This window comes from Salvelinus fontinalis, chromosome 15, assembly GCF_029448725.1.
Source record: "Salvelinus fontinalis isolate EN_2023a chromosome 15, ASM2944872v1, whole genome shotgun sequence".
NCBI classification, from domain to species: domain Eukaryota; kingdom Metazoa; phylum Chordata; class Actinopteri; order Salmoniformes; family Salmonidae; genus Salvelinus; species Salvelinus fontinalis.
The window spans coordinates 36,519,281-36,536,045 of NC_074679.1; the positions used below are offsets into that span (position 1 = coordinate 36,519,281).

Sequence of the window (16,765 nt, forward strand, 5' to 3'; positions counted from 1 at the left end):
GCAAAACCATTCATAGAGATAACCATTTACAGGGGGCTCTATGAAGTACCCTACATAGTGTTCTATGCAAAGGGTTCTACCTACAGTAGCACCAAAAAGGGTTACCATATGGGAAAAAAATGAAGAACCCTATATGTTTCTAGCACCTTTTGTTCTAAGAGTGTACAAAACAAGCTGCGAGTTGAATTTTGTTTTATTGGTGATCAGTTAAATAATATTTTGACTTTTAAAACATTTAGAGCACCTGCGCTTTCCATGACATAGACTGACCAGGTAAATTCAGTTAATCTATGATCCCATATTGATGTCACTTGTTAAATCCACTTCAGTCCGTGTAGAGGAAGGGGGAACAGGTTAAATAATATTTATTTTGCCTTGAGACATGGATTGTGTATGGATGCCATTCAGAGGGTGAATGGGCAAGACAAAACATTTAAGTGCCTTTGAACGGGGTATGGTAGTAGGTACAACGCTGCTGGGTTTTTCACACTCACCAGAAAATAAGGTCTGAGGTTAACACAGGTTTAAGAGAACTTATACATTTTGTTCTATGAGATAATATCAGTCAGTTAACATGACCTTTATGAATTATGAAGCGTTTGTGCTTTTGATTACAAAAATCCTTAAAAATGTACTAAGTGACGTTAGCTGGTGAAGATTCTCTCATGTGTTTACCACAGACCTTATTTTTGGCGTTTATCCAAAATCCCAACAAAACCCACATTAATTTCCCCATAGGTTTTGGCCAAGGATCCATGGCGGAGTTAGTGCCTACAAAAAGACATCATTACTATTGCTGTCTATGTTGCCAGAGGTTTGATTAGAGATCAAGTCCCTACTCACAATGCTTTCTGAATTGAATAGTATCCAAAGTAATACAATTAACAAGCAAATGTGTGTCCTCAAAGAATGTCTTGAAAACATGGAAATGGAACCTAAAAAAATAGATACTTTTGCACATTGGCCACCGGAGGATGCTCCTTACTATAACTCTGAGATGAATACCAGTCTTTATTTCTGGAAAACAGAAATACAGTTGAATATAATCCGAGATGAATTACTGGTTGTAGTTTTGGCTTGTAAACATAAAAAACAGATTCAACAGATAATTAACATCCAGGTTTATTACTTTAGTTTCAAAATAGAAAGTTGTTTAAATAATACTAAATCTGTATAGAAAGAATCCACATACATCAGACATGCTATCACACAGTTAAGTAAGGAGGGTGTTGGTAGAAATGTGACCAAAGGTTTGAGAAAAGGTTTTACTAATTGGGGGAGACTAAATAACTGAAAGCTTTCTGCTGTACATGTTATAGTGAGGAATAGCCCATGACCATGACTCTCAGTTCCATTCCATTACACACATTGGATGAATGCGTCTTCTGTACAGGGGAGTTTTGTTAAGAGCCCTGACGCTGAATCTGAACAATAATACGCATCGCTTGCGGTACGGTTTTGGAAGCATAAGGACCTTATGTTATAAATCAGCAAAAAAAAGGTTCAATTGATACAGACCTTGATAGGGTCAGTGTTCCCACACGGCCATATCTCTATGTTACAGCGCTTATTTACGGAAAACGGACAGAAGAGGCAACCACCTGTGCTCATTACAGAAGACGGTGCTCATAACACCTGTGTAAGCGTAGTTCGGGAAGTGTCGTTTTGTCAGATGGAGGCACCCATAGCTGGATCTGTGCACAACCGCTACAGTAAGTGTATATTTTTTATTTGAAGGATTCTTTCTGATGAAAGATAAGGGCCATATGTTTCGAAAGCCGCATCGCAAGCAATGATTGACGTTTGTAGTTCAAATGAGCCAGTCGTGGGCGAAGCTAATGGCTGAAAACTGTAGGGAGAAGGAAGACTGCCGCCTAGATTTTGAGAGTCAAGTGAGGTGACACTGGAATGGGCATAGTATGTACATAATAAACACATACAGTACCAGTCAAAAGTTTGATCACAGCTACTCGTTCCAGGGTTTTTCTTTATTTTTTACTATTGTCTACATTGTAGAATAATCAAAACTATTAAATAACATATATGGAATCATGTAGTAACCAAAAAAAGCGTTAAACAAATCAAATATCAATTTTATATTTGAGATTCTTCAAAGTAGCCACCCTTTGCCTTAATGACACTCTTGGCATTCTCTCAACCAGCTTCATGAGGTAGACACCTGGAATACATTTCAATTAAACAGGTGTGCCTTCTTAAAAGTTAATTTGTGGAATTTCTTTCCTTCTTAATGCGTTTGAGCCAATCAGTTGTTTTGTGACAAGGTAGGGGTGGTATACAGAAGATAGCCCTATTTGGTAAAAGACCAAGTCCATATTATGGCAAGAACAGCCCAAATAAGCAAAGAGAAAGGTCAGTCAATGCTGAACATTTAAAGAACTTTGCATGTTTCTTCAAATGCAGCCGCAAAAACCATCAAGCGCTATGATGAAACTGGCTGTCATGAGGACCGCCACATGAAAGGAAGACCCAGAGTTACCTCTGCTGCAGAGGATAAGGTCAAAGTTAACTGCACCTCAGATTGCAGCCCAAATAAATGCTTCACAGAGTTCAAGTAACAGACACATCTCAAAATCAACTGTTCAGAGACTGTGTGAATCAGGCCTTCATGGTCAAACTGCTGCAAAGAAACCACTACTAAAAGGACACCAATAATAAGAAAAGACTTGCTTGGGCCAAGAAACACGAGCAATGGACATTAGACCGGTGGAAATCTGTCCTTTGGTCTGATGAGTACATATTTGAGATTTTTGGTTGTGAGACGCAGAGTAGGTGAACGGATGATCTCCGCATGTGTGGTTCCCACCGTGAAGCATGGAGGAGGAGGTGTGATGGTGCAGGGGTGCTTTGCTGGTGACACTGTCTGTGATGTATTTAGAATTCAAGGCACACTTAACCAGCATGGCTACCACAACATTCTGTAGTGATACGCCATCCCATCTGGTTTGGTCTTAGTGAGACTATCATTTGTTTTTCAACAGGACAATGATCAAAACACACCTCCGGGCTGTGTAAGGGCTATTTGACCAAGAAGAGTGATGGAGTGCTGCATCAGATGACCTGGACTCCACAATCACCCGACCTCAACACGGTTGAGATGGTTCAGGATGAGTTAAACCGCAGAGTGAAGGAAAAGCAGCCAACAAGTGCTCAGCATATGTGGGAACTCCTTCAAGACTGCTGGAAAAGCATTCCTCATGAAGCTGGTTGAGAGAATGCCAAGAGTGTGCAAAGCTGTCATTCACAGCAAAGGGTGGCTACTTTGAAGAATCAAAACTGTATAACATTTTTGCTTACTACATGATTCTATGTGTTAATTCTTGACATTTAATCCTAGTAAAAAACTCCCTGTCTTAGGTCAGTTACGATCACCCCTTTATTTTAAGAATGCGACATGTCAGAATAATAGTAGAGAATGATTTATTTCAGCTTTTATTTCTTTCATCACATTCCCAGTGGGTCAGAAGTTTACATACACTCAATTAGTATTTGCTAGCATTGCCTTTAAATTGTTTAACTTCGGTCAAACGTTTCGGGTAGCTTTCCACAAGCTTCCCACAATAAGTTGGGTGAATTTTGGCCCATTACTCCTGACAGAGCTGGTGTAACTGAGTCAGGTTTGTAGGCCTCCTTGCTCGCACACGCTTTTTCAGTTCTGCCCACACATTTTCTATAAGATTGAGGTCAGGGCTTTGTGATGGCCAATTCATAATTCATAGACGTCGTCACTATTATTCTACAATGTAGAAAATAGTACAAATAAAGAAATGCCCTTGAACGAGTAGTTGTGTCTAAACTTTTGACTGGTACGGTACATGGCAGTAATGAACACAAAAACAAATGTTGGGCTGCATAGTTTCCAGACTGATATCCTCAGTGTGTTAGGATGACCAGAGGAAGAGCAATTATTTTTGGTAACTCTTCGAATAATATAGAAACAGTGACACTGTCCTTTCAAGTCAGCAGGCCTAAAATGAGGTCCTACTCTTCTACAATACTGTATATTTCAGTTCTAATGGAGTATTTTATAGATGAAAGTTATAGGCTCTAATAAAATGGTAATATTGCATCTTTGATTTGGCTTTAAATATCTAAATGAGGTCTTTTCAAAATTGTGATAAAAACAGTATCAAAATGTGTTTCTTGTTATGCTTTTTTGCTCATCTCAAAAACGTAATTCATTCATGATGGATTGTGCTTCAAGAGACACTGTTTCTCTGCATGGGGTTGGCATCCTCTACTATACTCTCTAGTGGTGTCTGACTGACTGAACACAATAGCAGGAAAGATGTTCCACTTTCTCCCGTTTAACAGAGGAAATGTGTCACAGCCGGTGTGTGACCCCTGGCTTTCCATTCCACTTCCTGCCCATTTTTGCAGGTAGGAAGGGTTAAGAAGAGTGTCCTACTCCAGGGCAACAGCCCTATGCTATTAAAAAAAGTGTCCCATCCACAACATGAGAAAAACTGTCATTCAGAGCACAGCCTTTTAAAAGTGTAGGTTTTGGCAATTAACACAAATAGCTTAGAGAGTCACTCCTTATCCATAGTTCATGGTTTTCAGAGGAGGTAATATCTTATATGTCTGTTTCCAGACGGACACAAGCTCTGGGTTATTGTTGCTTGAGTAGCAGAAGAGTGAGTAGAGGTCTGTCCACCACCTTTCCTGCTCAGTTCCGTTTTAGAAGGGAGTTCTGTCCACTCCCAAAACTGGGGGCACTAGGCTCATGCCAGGACACCAGAGGGCAGCATAGCTTAGCTCCAGTAAGACAGGATCAGTTGTTTCAGAGGTTCAGTTTGGTGACGGGTCGCTCCCTGCTGGTCTCAGCTGATGAGTTGACGCGTTTGCGGTTGCGTTTCATCTTGGACAAGTCCTTATCGAACACCTCCCCGGAGCGCAGGGCTGAAACGAGGTCGTCGAATTCACCGTCTTCCTCACAGTTCTCCTTTGCCTTCTTGGCCTTGCGCTCCTTCTCCCTCTGCTCCTTCAGCTGAGGGGACAAAACAGGAGGAACTTAGTGGCTCACACTTACAGTAGCATTGTATTTGGTGTATTGAGTAAATGAGCAGTACAGCAGTACAAGAGTAGTGCTCATTTACAATACTGAGTACATTTGAGTGTGACTAGGTCAAGAGTAGCTTGCGTAATCTCACAAACACTAGTTTGATACCCATTTGTAATAATTGTGACATAATGCTTGGGTGGTGAAATTGTGACCATAGGTGACTCTCTCTAGTGTTGTGGTTGGAGATAGACAATCTTAACAATCTAACCTGTGCTTCCATGCGGGCCCGTCGCTCCTCTTCCTCCTTGCGTCTGTGCATGTTCTCATTCTCCTGCTTAGCGTCAGCGAACGCCTGCAGGAATTGGTCGAAGATTCCGAAGAACTCGTCAGGCTGCATACGGGTTGCATCCTCCCCAAAATGCTGCACTGCCTTCAGAAACTGGAGAGAAAACAAAGACACCAAGTACTTCAAGATGGTCAAACTGCCTTTCCTGGAAAGAAAAAGGAGTATCTGTGATCCTTCATCAAGATGTAATGAAATGCAGTCTATGTGTCACAGGTGATTCAGTGTGAATGTAGGTGAACATTCTTTCAGTGATACATTAGGGATGAATGTGTGAGACCTTTTTGCCTGGTTGATTAATCTAGCTTTAAATCAGAACCTACCCCCATCACACCTGGGTTTAAATACCATTTGAAATCATAACTAATACATTATCTTGGCTTGGTTGAGCTTGTCTGGCACATTGGAACCAACAGAACAGTTGCAAATGTTCAGATGGCACTCCAGACAGGGAAGGGCAAACACTCAGTATTTGAAAGATCGTGGGAAACCGGGGGAAACCACGCCTTTGAAACTGATAGCCTTGACCCATCTTAGTTAAACACTAACTGCCTATATTCAGAGGTTCCAATGTCCACACAGGTAGACTGTAAGCCTTTAACATACTGTGCTCAAGTTACTATGTCCTTGAAATACAATGAAACACGAGGCATAGCATTTCCAGATATATGAGTTGTTTCGATCTTTAAAAGGTGACTTCAAAGCTGCAGTAAGAAGACTGTGTGCTACCTACTTGGTTATGTGGCCAAGGATCATGTTACAGGATTTGCGATGCCCATCCATTATTTTTTATAGCTCTATTAGAGCTCCTAGTTGTGGAGAGGAGGGGAAAGATGGACAACACGACCCCAACCCCATAGAAATACAACTACTAGAATGTACATTCCCATTCAAGTCAGTGTTCTGTGATGAGTGAACCAACACCCATATTGAGTGTAACCATAAGTTGCCGTAGTCTGAAGGGCTTTGTAGACAGACAGACAGACAGACAGACAGACAGACAGACAGACAGACAGACAGAGACAGACAGACAGACAGCATGGCCCCCAGCCCTCTGGCCCCCAGCCCTCTGCCCCCCGTTCTCACCAGCTCCTTGGCCTCAGACAGAGAATCATCCACCTCTGAAAAGCTGAAGCTGGCCACAGTGATGAAATGGCTCACCACAGACACAAACTTATCCCCCGAAACCTGAGGAAGACCTCTCTGGAAATCCAGCTCCTACAGGGAACAGCATTACAGGAGAATTACATGATTGCCATCAGACAACCCACAACACAAGAGCACAGTACCATGCCCTTGGTAGAGGAGTGTAAGCCTAATTACACTGCCTGTGATATCATGTGTGGCTTCATTAAGGGAACCCAACATAATGGCCACTCACCATCTCCACACTCTTCAGACCAGAGCGCAGATTGTTGATGTCTTTCTCCAGCTCTGTCATACTGTGGATAAGAGGAGAGGAAAGGGAAAGAGAGGGACTGGAGTTTATTCACATGAAGCAATTACAAACCATCTGTGCTCCAATCAAGCTAGCTACAACTTAGAGACATGAAATGTGAGACAATAAAACCCAACTTCCTCCCTTCTCACTCAGGAAAGGAATAGATTCAGGTTTCATTAGGTTTGAACAGAAACTATGTTAGATTATCTTTATTTTCAACATGTTTTCTTACTGTTTTAGGTTTCCCTAAATCTATATTTTATGCTGTCTGCTATACTATTACTTTCTTCTGGTAAGACAGGAAGAAACACCTTGACCTACCAAAGGTTCTAGGGTTCACAGTTCACACACTTGAATTAGGGGCAATAAGGACAACCTGTGCCTCTGACAAATCCAGACAATATAAATATGACCTTTGACCCTCTCTGTAAACAAGATTTGTAAGGCAACACACACAGCAATACAGTCTTAACCTTTCACCTTTTTCACTTAAAGTCAGGCACCATAAATTTGGCTTCGAGAGGAAGACTCAGTGGAGAGGGGTTCTGATTCAGTCATCCTTAGCAGCAGTTCTTACTTTACTTTAGCTGCCTCTGGAACACTCTGAAGCTCCTCCTGGAACACAGCCACTTTGGGATACTTCTGCTCCAGGATGGTGATCAGGTAATGCAGCAGAGTAATGTTCCTACAAACACAAATATCATATACATCACACACATCACTCTTTTAAACTTAGAGTTGTGTCATTTGGACAGGTCTCCTATGTACAATACATTTTTCATATCAATGGAATATAGATGTATATATACACTGCTCCAAAAAAATAAAGGGAACACTAAAATAACACATCCTAGATCTGAATGAAATAAATATTCTTATTAAATACTTTTTTCTTTACATAGTTGAATGTGCTGAAAACAAAATCACACAAAAATGATCAATGGAAATCAAATTTATCAACCCATGGAGGTCTGGATTTGGAGTCACACTCAAAATTAAAGTGGAAAACCACACTACAGGCTGATCCAACTTTGATGTAATGTCCTTAAAACAAGTCGAAATGAGGCTCAGTAGTGTGTGTGGCCTCCACGTGCCTGTATGACCTCCCTACAACGCCTGGGCATGCTCCTGATGAGGTGGCGGATGGTCTCCTGAGGGATCTCCTCCCAGACCTGGACTAAAGCATCCGCCAACTCCTGGACAGTCTGTGGTGCAACGTGGCGTTGGTGGATGGAGTGAGACATGATGTCCCAGATGTGTTCAATTGGATTCAGGTCTGGGGAACGGGCGGGCCAGTCCATAGCATCAATGCCTTCCTCTTGCAGGAACTGCTGACACACTCCAGTCACATGAGGTCTAGCATTGTCTTGCGTTAGGAGGAACCCAGGGCCAACCGCACCAGCATATGGTCTCACAAGGGGTCTGAGGATCTCATCTCGGTACCTAATGGCAGTCAGGCTACCTCTGGCGAGCACATGGAGGGCTGTGCGGCCCCCCAAAGAAATGCCACCCCACACCATGACTGACCCACCGCCAAACCGGTCATGCTGGAGGATGTTGCAGGCAGCAGAACGTTCTCCACGGCATCTCCAGACTCTGTCACATGTGCTCATGTGCTCACTGTGAACCTGCTTTCATCTGTGAAGAGCACAGGGCGCCAGTGGCGAATTTGCCAATCTTGGTGTTCTCTGGCAAATGACAAACGTCCTGCACAGTGTTGGGCTGTAAGCACAAGCCCCACCTGTGGACGTCGGGCCCTCATACCACCCTCATGGAGTCCGTTTCTGACCGTTTTAGCAGACACATGCACATTTGTGGCCTGCTGGAGGTCATTTTGCAGGGCTCTGGCAGTGCACCTCCTTGCACAAAGGCGGAGGTAGCGGTCCTGCTGCTGGGTTGTTGCCCTCCTACGGCCTTCTCCACGTCTCCTGATGTACTGGCCTGTCTCCTGGCAGCACCTCCATGCTCTGGACACTACGCTGACAGACACAGCAAACCTTTTTGCCACAGCTCGCATTGATGTGCCATCCTGGATGAACTGCACTACCTGAGCCACTTGTGTGGGTTGTAGACTCCGTCTCATGCTACCACTAGAGTGAAAGCACCGCCAGCATTCAAAAGTGACCAAAACATCAGCCAGGAAGCATAGGAACTGAGAAGTGGTCTGTGGTCACCACCTGCAGAACCATTCCTTTTTTGGGGGTGTCTTACTAATTGCCTATAATTTCCACCTTTTGTCTATTCCATTTGCACAACAGCATGTTAAATTTATTGTCAATCAGTGTTGCTTCCTAAGTGGACAGTTTGATTTCACAGAAGTGTGATTGACTTGGAGTTACATTGTGTTGTTTAAGTGTTCCCTTTATTTTTTTGAGCAGTGTATATATATGATTTTTTTTAAATTAAGTCTCAAACCAGACCATTTCTTACTTGTCAATGCTGGACTTGGTGTCAGCGATCTTGTTGAGTGAGGACACTTTGAAGCCATAGGCGTTTCCCCTCTGGCCCTTGTTCATGTAGTTACCAAAGGCCAGGACCACTTCCAGAAGCTGCTTGAGGTTGCGGCTCTGCAGCATCTCTTTAGAGGCCCTGGTTAGAGCTGGGGAGAGGAAGAAGTTACGAGGATACATTTTTATTTAACTATGCAAGTCAGTTAAGAACAAATTCTTATTTACAATGACGGCCTAGGAAGGGGGCAGAACGGCAGATTTTTAACATTGTCAGCTCGGTAACTTGCCCAATGCTCTAACCACTAGGCTACCTGCCACCCCAAAAGACATGGGTTGAATCCCAAATGGCATCCTATTCCCTATAAAGACTCATACATACACTACATGACCAAAAGTATGTGGACACCTGCTCGTCGAACATCTCATTCCAAAATCATGGGCATTAATATGGAGTAGGTCCCCCCTTTGCTGCTATAACAGCCTCCACTCTTCTGGGAAGGCTTTCCACTAGATGTTGGAACATTGTTGCGGGGACTTGCTTCCATTCAGCCACAAGAGCATTAGTGAGGTTGGACTCGCAGTCGACGTTCTAATTCATCCCAAAAGGTGTTTGATGGGGTTGAGGTCAGGGCTCTGTGCAGGCCAGTCAAGTTCTTCCACACTGATCTCGACAAACCATTTCTGTATGGACCTTGCTTTGTGCACGGGGGCACAGCATGAGACCATTCCACCTCCACCAAACTTTACAGTTGGCATTATGCATTTGGGCAGGTAGAGTTCTCCTGGCATCTGCCAAACCCATATTCGTCCGTCGGACTGCCGTGATTCATCACTCCAGAGAACACATTTCCAGTGCTCCAGAGTCCAATGGAGGCGAGCTTTACACCACTCCAGCCGACGCTTGGCATTGCGCATGGTGATCTTAGGCTCCTGGAAACCCATTTCATGAAGCTCCCAACGAAGAGTTCTTGTGCTGACATTGCTTCCAGAGGCAGTTTGGAACTGGGTGTTGCATCCGAGGACAGACTATTTTTACACACTTCAGCACTCGGCAGTCCCATTCTATGAGTTTGTATGGCCTACCACTTCGCGGCTGAGCCTTTGTTGCTCCTAGACGTTTCCACTTCACAATAACAAAACTGACAGTTGAGAGGGGCAGCTTTAGCAGGGCAGAAATTTGACGAACTGACTTGTTGGAAAGGTAACATCCTACGACGGTGCCACATTGGAAGTCACTGAGCTCTTCAGTACGGGCCATTCTACTGCCAATGTTTGTCAATGGAGATCACATGGCTGTGTGCTCGATTTTATACACCTGTCAGCAACAAGTGTGGCTGAAATAGCCAAATCCACTAATGTGAAGGTGTGTCCACATACTTTTGTATATATAGTGTACCTTTAACACCTTAGATAGCATTATATCTGCAGGCTTTGAGTATTGCCAGCATCGCTCATTACAGTATGATTACATTTGACTCCACAGTCCAACCAGTTATTAAAATGGTTTGAAGGTAGATCATTTGAGCATGGAACATTGTAAAGAAAATCCTACCTTCAACTTTAGGTTTGACTTCGACGATTCTTTCAGCAAACTTCTTTTTGAAGTAGAGGGACTGTAACCTCTGCTGGTAATGGTTGATCCTGTATTGTAGTTTGAAGTGAAAAGGTTCACTAGAGTTTACATAGATACAACACTCCACTGAAACGGTTTGTGTAATATGATATGACGTCCTAAATGAAGGGCATGAACCTTTGAATAGAAAGTACTTTTGAATAGAAAGGTTTTGTTCATACATTTGATCAACACAGGCGTCTAATGACCTTGACCTCATTCTGAGGTTTTGTGACCAGACAAAAAACAACATCTTTGCAACATCTTTTTTTACAAATGATCTTACTGGATTAAATACCCAACATGGAAAACTCAGAGCACATTTAATAAAGAAGCTCCTTTCCTTCTCCCTGCCCAAACGCTGTTTCCATGGCTACAGTGTTTTCAGGAAGCCAAAACACAAACGTCGCCAGATCCTGGAAGGAAGTCTCTATTCCCATAGTAAACGGCTTGATACCTCATGGAAAAAATGGTGCTACACTTGTACATTAGAACCTGCACATTGTTTCCCTTCCTGTAATCTAGTAATCCAATCTTCATTTGTAACACAGAATGCTCATTAAAGCGAGAGCTATTAAAACAGTGAGCCCTATCCCTGGGGTTTCGTTCTTTGTTGGTGCGCGAGTCGAGAATGTCTCCCCAGGGGGGGCTTCATATTAATTCATGAACAATATGAGGTACATGGAAAGTTCCGCTGCCTGCCGCCACCTACACACCAGCCTCCCCCTTAGCTTGTAGACAGTGAATCATGGTAAAGAATAATCCAAAGAAATAAACAATTTACTCACTCACATATTTTACTTAAAACATAATATTAATAATCATCATAATTTGGTGGGTGCTTATTTGTCTTGTTACACATGGTTTGAAATGAAAATGTGTTTTTTGCATATCCTGAGACACCCTCAGAGAGTGGACATTGAGCAATTAAGTCCCTTGGGCAATAAAGTGCCTTGCTCAAGGGTACAGCAAGATCTTTCACCTTGTTGGCTCAGGGATTCGAACTAGTGACCTTTTGGTTACTGTCCCAATGCTCAAACCACTAGGCTACCTGCCACCACAAAAAAACTAAACAGTTTAGGGGCTGAATCTCATAAGAGTAGTCCATACTGAATTAAATGGAGAGCATCTATTTGACTTAAACAGGGCCAAATGCAGTGCTGTTAATTTGATTTACTAAAGAGCGATCCCAATTCTTCTACACTCCCCAAACCCTCACAGGACCAATGGCCTTCACTGGCACATTTTTACATGTCTTGAGTGATGCTCCTCAGCAGTTGGATATGCCAAAGAGATTTATGTTAAAAAGACGTTCACATCCAGCTAGCATGTGTCACTGTGTGTCATGCTGATTACATATGCTCCTGGTGTCACAAAACAATGAGGGGATTCGATTAATCTGGCCCGGGCGCCCAGGTAGGTGTGTTTTGCACTGGGTTAAAGTTGATTACATTCATTATGGAACCGGGCTGCCTCCGTGCATGAGCTAGGTGGCCCATTTAAGCCTAACAAAATTCTAGCATATTGTATGGAAAAGAGATGTTGTATGTTTCTGGACGATGCACCCTTCTGCCTTGTCGACAACATAACCGAGAGGCGCAGATCACTGTTCCATTTGAGAAGGGCACTCCTCCCTCACCATTCAATGGGCCATAGACCAGCATTATCGAAGCCGCCCAATGATTGGTCTCAATTCCTGACAATTTATTACAACACTATAAAAAGCATGAACTGGCGCAAACCCAGAGAAAATGATTTAGTATAGAGGTGCTGACTAGCGGCAAGCTATAAAACAAAGAGTCACACACTCCATATGTATAAACTCCCAGTAATTTACTGGGTAAAACACCAATGTTTTGGCATCACTGTGCCTTCTTCAGGGTGATACTATAAACACAGAATGTGTTGTTACAATAAACTGACAATGGAGAAAGTCCCTGATGAAGACAGCATGTTAACAATGAAGTCGTTTTTATGTCAACTTCCCTTGTCATCCAAGAGCACCTGAGTATTTTCCAGTATACCAGCAACAAAATAACATCCTGTGGCTAGTGCCTAATATGGGGAATGTAGTGATACACATTGTAACAGTACCAATTTTGTATTATGATACCGAAACGAAGTCCGTACCTGCTCATCTCGTAGAGGAAGCGGTCAGCCTTGGCCATGCGGTCCAGCTCATGCTTGTGCTCCTCCAGGAGATCCACGTCACTCTTCTCTGGGACAAACTTTAGCAGCTGGACAGGAACACAACAGGAGGGAGAAGACTGTTACCAAGAGAGATCTTGTACATCCACATGCTAATCCCCATAAAGATTCACTGTGATAGCTAATGTGTGGTGAGCTTTCTGGCGCAAAATGTAAGGTAAGGCGAGTTTCCACCTTACTAAGTAAAGACAGCATTCAGATCCTTTAAACCCTTGCTAAATAAGCTACACCATCCGGGCAGGGCCGTGCCCCACCACTACAAATACTCCCAATCCGTCACTAACCCAGTCCCCGTGAACACTTCAGCCTTTATTTATTTAGGTCCCTAAAGCAACAGCAACGAAAAGTCTTATAAAACTCGGGGTATCGTTGGACGGGGCAACAGTGTCTCCCGACCCCTCCTGTCTCAGCCTCCAGTATTTATGCTGCAGTAGTTTATGTGTCGGGGGGCTAGGGTCAGTCTGTTATATCTGGATTATTTCTCCTGTCTTATCTGGTGTCATGTGTGAATTTAAGTATGCTCTCTCTAATTCTCTTTTTCTCTCTTTCTTTCTCTCTCTCGGAAGACCTGAGCCCTAGGACCATGCCTCAGGATGACCTGGCATGATGACTCCTTGCTGTCCTTAGTCCACCTGGCCGTGCTGCTGCTCCAGTTTCAACTGTTCTGCCTGCGGCTATGGAACCCTGACCTGTTCACCGGACATGCTACCTGTCCCAGACCTGCTGTTTTCAACTCTCTAGAGACAGCAGGAGCGGTAGAGATACTCTGAATGATTGGCTATGAAAAGCCAACTGACATTTACTCCTAAGGTGCTGACCTGTTGCACCCTCGACAACCACTGTGATTATTATTACTTGACCCTGCTGGTCATCTATGAACATTTGAACGTCTTGGCCATGTTCTGTTATAATCTCCACCCGGCACAGCCAGAAGAGGACTGGCCACCCCTCATAGCCTGGTTCCTCTCTAGGTTTCTTCCTAGGGAGTTTTTCCTAGCCACCGTGCTTCTACACCTGCATTGCTTGCTGTTTGGGGTTTTAGGCTGGGTTTCTGTACAGCACTTTGAGATATCAGCTGATGTAAGAAGGGCTTTATAAATAAATTTGATGGATCGGATGGGAATTGGGACCTGCTATATGGTATAAAGCCATTAAGCCGCTACAGTAGAGAGGAGGGCTACATGATTAAGAGAGGAGGGCCCACCTGCTCCAGCATGTCTTTGGGCAGATCCTCCTGTTCGTCCATAGTCAGGATGGCCCTCTTGATCTCCTCATTGGTCAGCTTCAGCCTGCAACACAACAGCGTCAGCATTACCACAGAGGACTACTGTACACCAGGTCTAAATGGTCAACAAGAGAGGACACCAGTTTGACCAGTTGTACCAGTTAATGCCTTGTTATTGGTGTGTTTACTTTTCGTTTCAAAAGTAAATGTAAAATGCATTCCTGTTAAGTAATGTACTGTTCTACATGTGTCGCCTAAAACAATTATCAGTTAGCATCCATTTTGAAAAGCACCAAGTGTCAGTTAAAAAGAAAGTAAAGTCCAGAACTTAATATTGTGTGCCGCACATTCATCAGTTGCAGGAACAAAGTCACAGCTATTAGAAAGAGCCAGCCAGCCAGCCAGAGAGAGCAGGTGGCAGAAAGCCTGGCGGTTCTGCTCTTTGAAAAGCTCCATTGGCAAACAAACACACTCATCATCTGAGCCTGAAGCCCTAGCCTACCACAGCAGACCACTGTGCTTTCTGACAGGACTTCTCACAGTCCGAATACCTGATTTAGGCACACACTAATGACAGAGCAATTAAGATTCAGTCATGTCAATTTTATTAAATAAATGTACATATTAGCCTTATTCAAAGTGTTGGCTATGTCTGAAAAGGCATGTTAATGCATAATTGATAACACTTTGCAGAAATAAAATATTTTCAGGTCTGCAAGTTCGAAAAAAGGAATGAACCGCTGTTCCTAAACCACAAATATTGAATGAGACTTTAAATACAGGAAGCAATCAAAATAGCTGAATCACTTAAACTTTCAGGTTTCATTTATAGTGTTTAAATTGAGAAGGATAGCTACATGAAATGAACTTAGTAGAAAGGACACAGGCCTCTGTTTGTGGTTGCTGCCATGGAGACCAGGGATGACAGTAATGAAACAGAAAATAGTTCCTGGCCAACATCATCCCGTTACAAAGTACATATTTTATTCTTGGCTGCACTCGATGTTTAAACACATTGTCAAATATGAAAAATGATCTCTCAACTTGAGTCGAAGCTGATGTAAATACAGAATTGCTCAAATGGTAGATTAAATACGAATTGAATGCAACTTGGCTGTGTACGTTAACAAATTAAGTGCGTGTATGTTTGTACACGTACATGTATGTGTGTGGAAAAAGACATTTCAAGCACCCATCAGATGGATACAATCACAATAAGTGATCTCCACTAATATAAGTAGGACATACTTCTGCAATGATGTCATGGGGTAGAAAGGTCAAATACTAACCGAGAGAGGAGGATGTTACAGTTCTGTGCTCGTCGACCGTCGATGACTGACAGCTCCTTGACCTTCTTGGAGGTCACCGTATCATCTTCGGACTCTTTCTGGAAGGAGAACATTTGGGAGGGAAGGAAGAGTTTGAACATGAACCGTAATTAGCTGAACTTCACATTCCGTTCATGTAAACACAATATTGTATCATTTATCACACTAAGGCACTTTGGGATGGAGACTAGTACGCAGAAAACAGCTAATTATTTTTGTACATGACCTTAAATGATACTCTAACATCAAGCTAGATTTAGACAGCTTTACTGTTGAATAAACACCCAATTGTAAATCACTCATCATACTTAAGCATTTTTGGATGCAGTATTTGCTGAATGCAGCAAATGCTTGTGACTATATGACCTTAATGATACTCTCTCTGGGAGGAAGAGCCACACCTAATACACCAGGGTTATATTCATTAGGGCACACGAAGAAAAATATTTTGCAACGTAAAACAAAAATGTGCGTTTCCTATTGTACAAGCCTAAGTAGTCATAGCCTGTCTCAGTCAGTATTCAAATTTATGCGTAATGAATAAGATCCAGTGCCCCATGCTATGCTAGGTGGAGGGCTGTGGCTGACTCACACCTGCATACAGTTTAGCTGTTGATCAACGGCAATAGGAACAAGTGTTTTTAAGGCCTCTTCCATTTCACCACCGGCTGTCACATATTGAAAACTATGGTACATAGTAACCAGACCACAAAACAGACACACGCACATACACAAAGACTAGACACGATACCCATATGCATCCACCATAAACCCTAACAAAAACCCAGGATGCACAGGAGACACACAGTATGAACATAAAACAGCAAATTGTTCCTTTGACTGGGTCAGTATTTGAAACTGCCAAATGGAGGACAGCTGTGAAACAGGCTGTGTGAAAAAGTGTGTTTGGCGATCAATTGCTTCACCCCAAGAATACAGGAGAGATTTGTTTTTGGTAAACGGAGATCTGGCACTTTTTTATAGTTCCAAGACTCCAGCTGCTAGCAGAATTGACAGCGTGCCACAAAACCAATTTGGCTAATTATGTTCAGAAACACCTTGAAATGATAACCAATAAAACAGTTCATTCAAACATCATGTTGGTGTGTTTAGAAGTACAGTATATTCCAAAAGT

The 16,765-nt window shown here is 42.9% G+C and overlaps 1 protein-coding gene across 4 annotated transcripts in view; it reads right to left on the reverse strand.

Annotated features, from left to right (window-relative positions):
- Window positions 1-1,104: 1,104 nt before the first annotated feature.
- LOC129811880 (disheveled-associated activator of morphogenesis 1-like) overlaps window positions 1,105-16,765 on the reverse strand; it is an 85,365-nt gene continuing 69,704 nt past the window's right edge. For all 4 annotated transcript variants that reach the window (XM_055863589.1, XM_055863586.1, XM_055863588.1 and 1 more), the window contains 10 exons: window positions 15,592-15,689; window positions 14,282-14,366; window positions 13,000-13,106; window positions 10,810-10,898; window positions 9,238-9,406; window positions 7,385-7,492; window positions 6,748-6,808; window positions 6,453-6,584; window positions 5,292-5,462; window positions 1,105-5,008 (listed from right to left, as the gene is read on the reverse strand). In XM_055863589.1, the coding sequence (XP_055719564.1) occupies window positions 4,802-5,008; window positions 5,292-5,462; window positions 6,453-6,584; window positions 6,748-6,808; window positions 7,385-7,492; window positions 9,238-9,406; window positions 10,810-10,898; window positions 13,000-13,106; window positions 14,282-14,366; window positions 15,592-15,689 (1,227 nt within the window). In that variant the 3' untranslated portion in view covers window positions 1,105-4,801. The remainder of the gene's footprint in view (window positions 5,009-5,291; window positions 5,463-6,452; window positions 6,585-6,747; window positions 6,809-7,384; window positions 7,493-9,237; window positions 9,407-10,809; window positions 10,899-12,999; window positions 13,107-14,281; window positions 14,367-15,591; window positions 15,690-16,765) is intronic.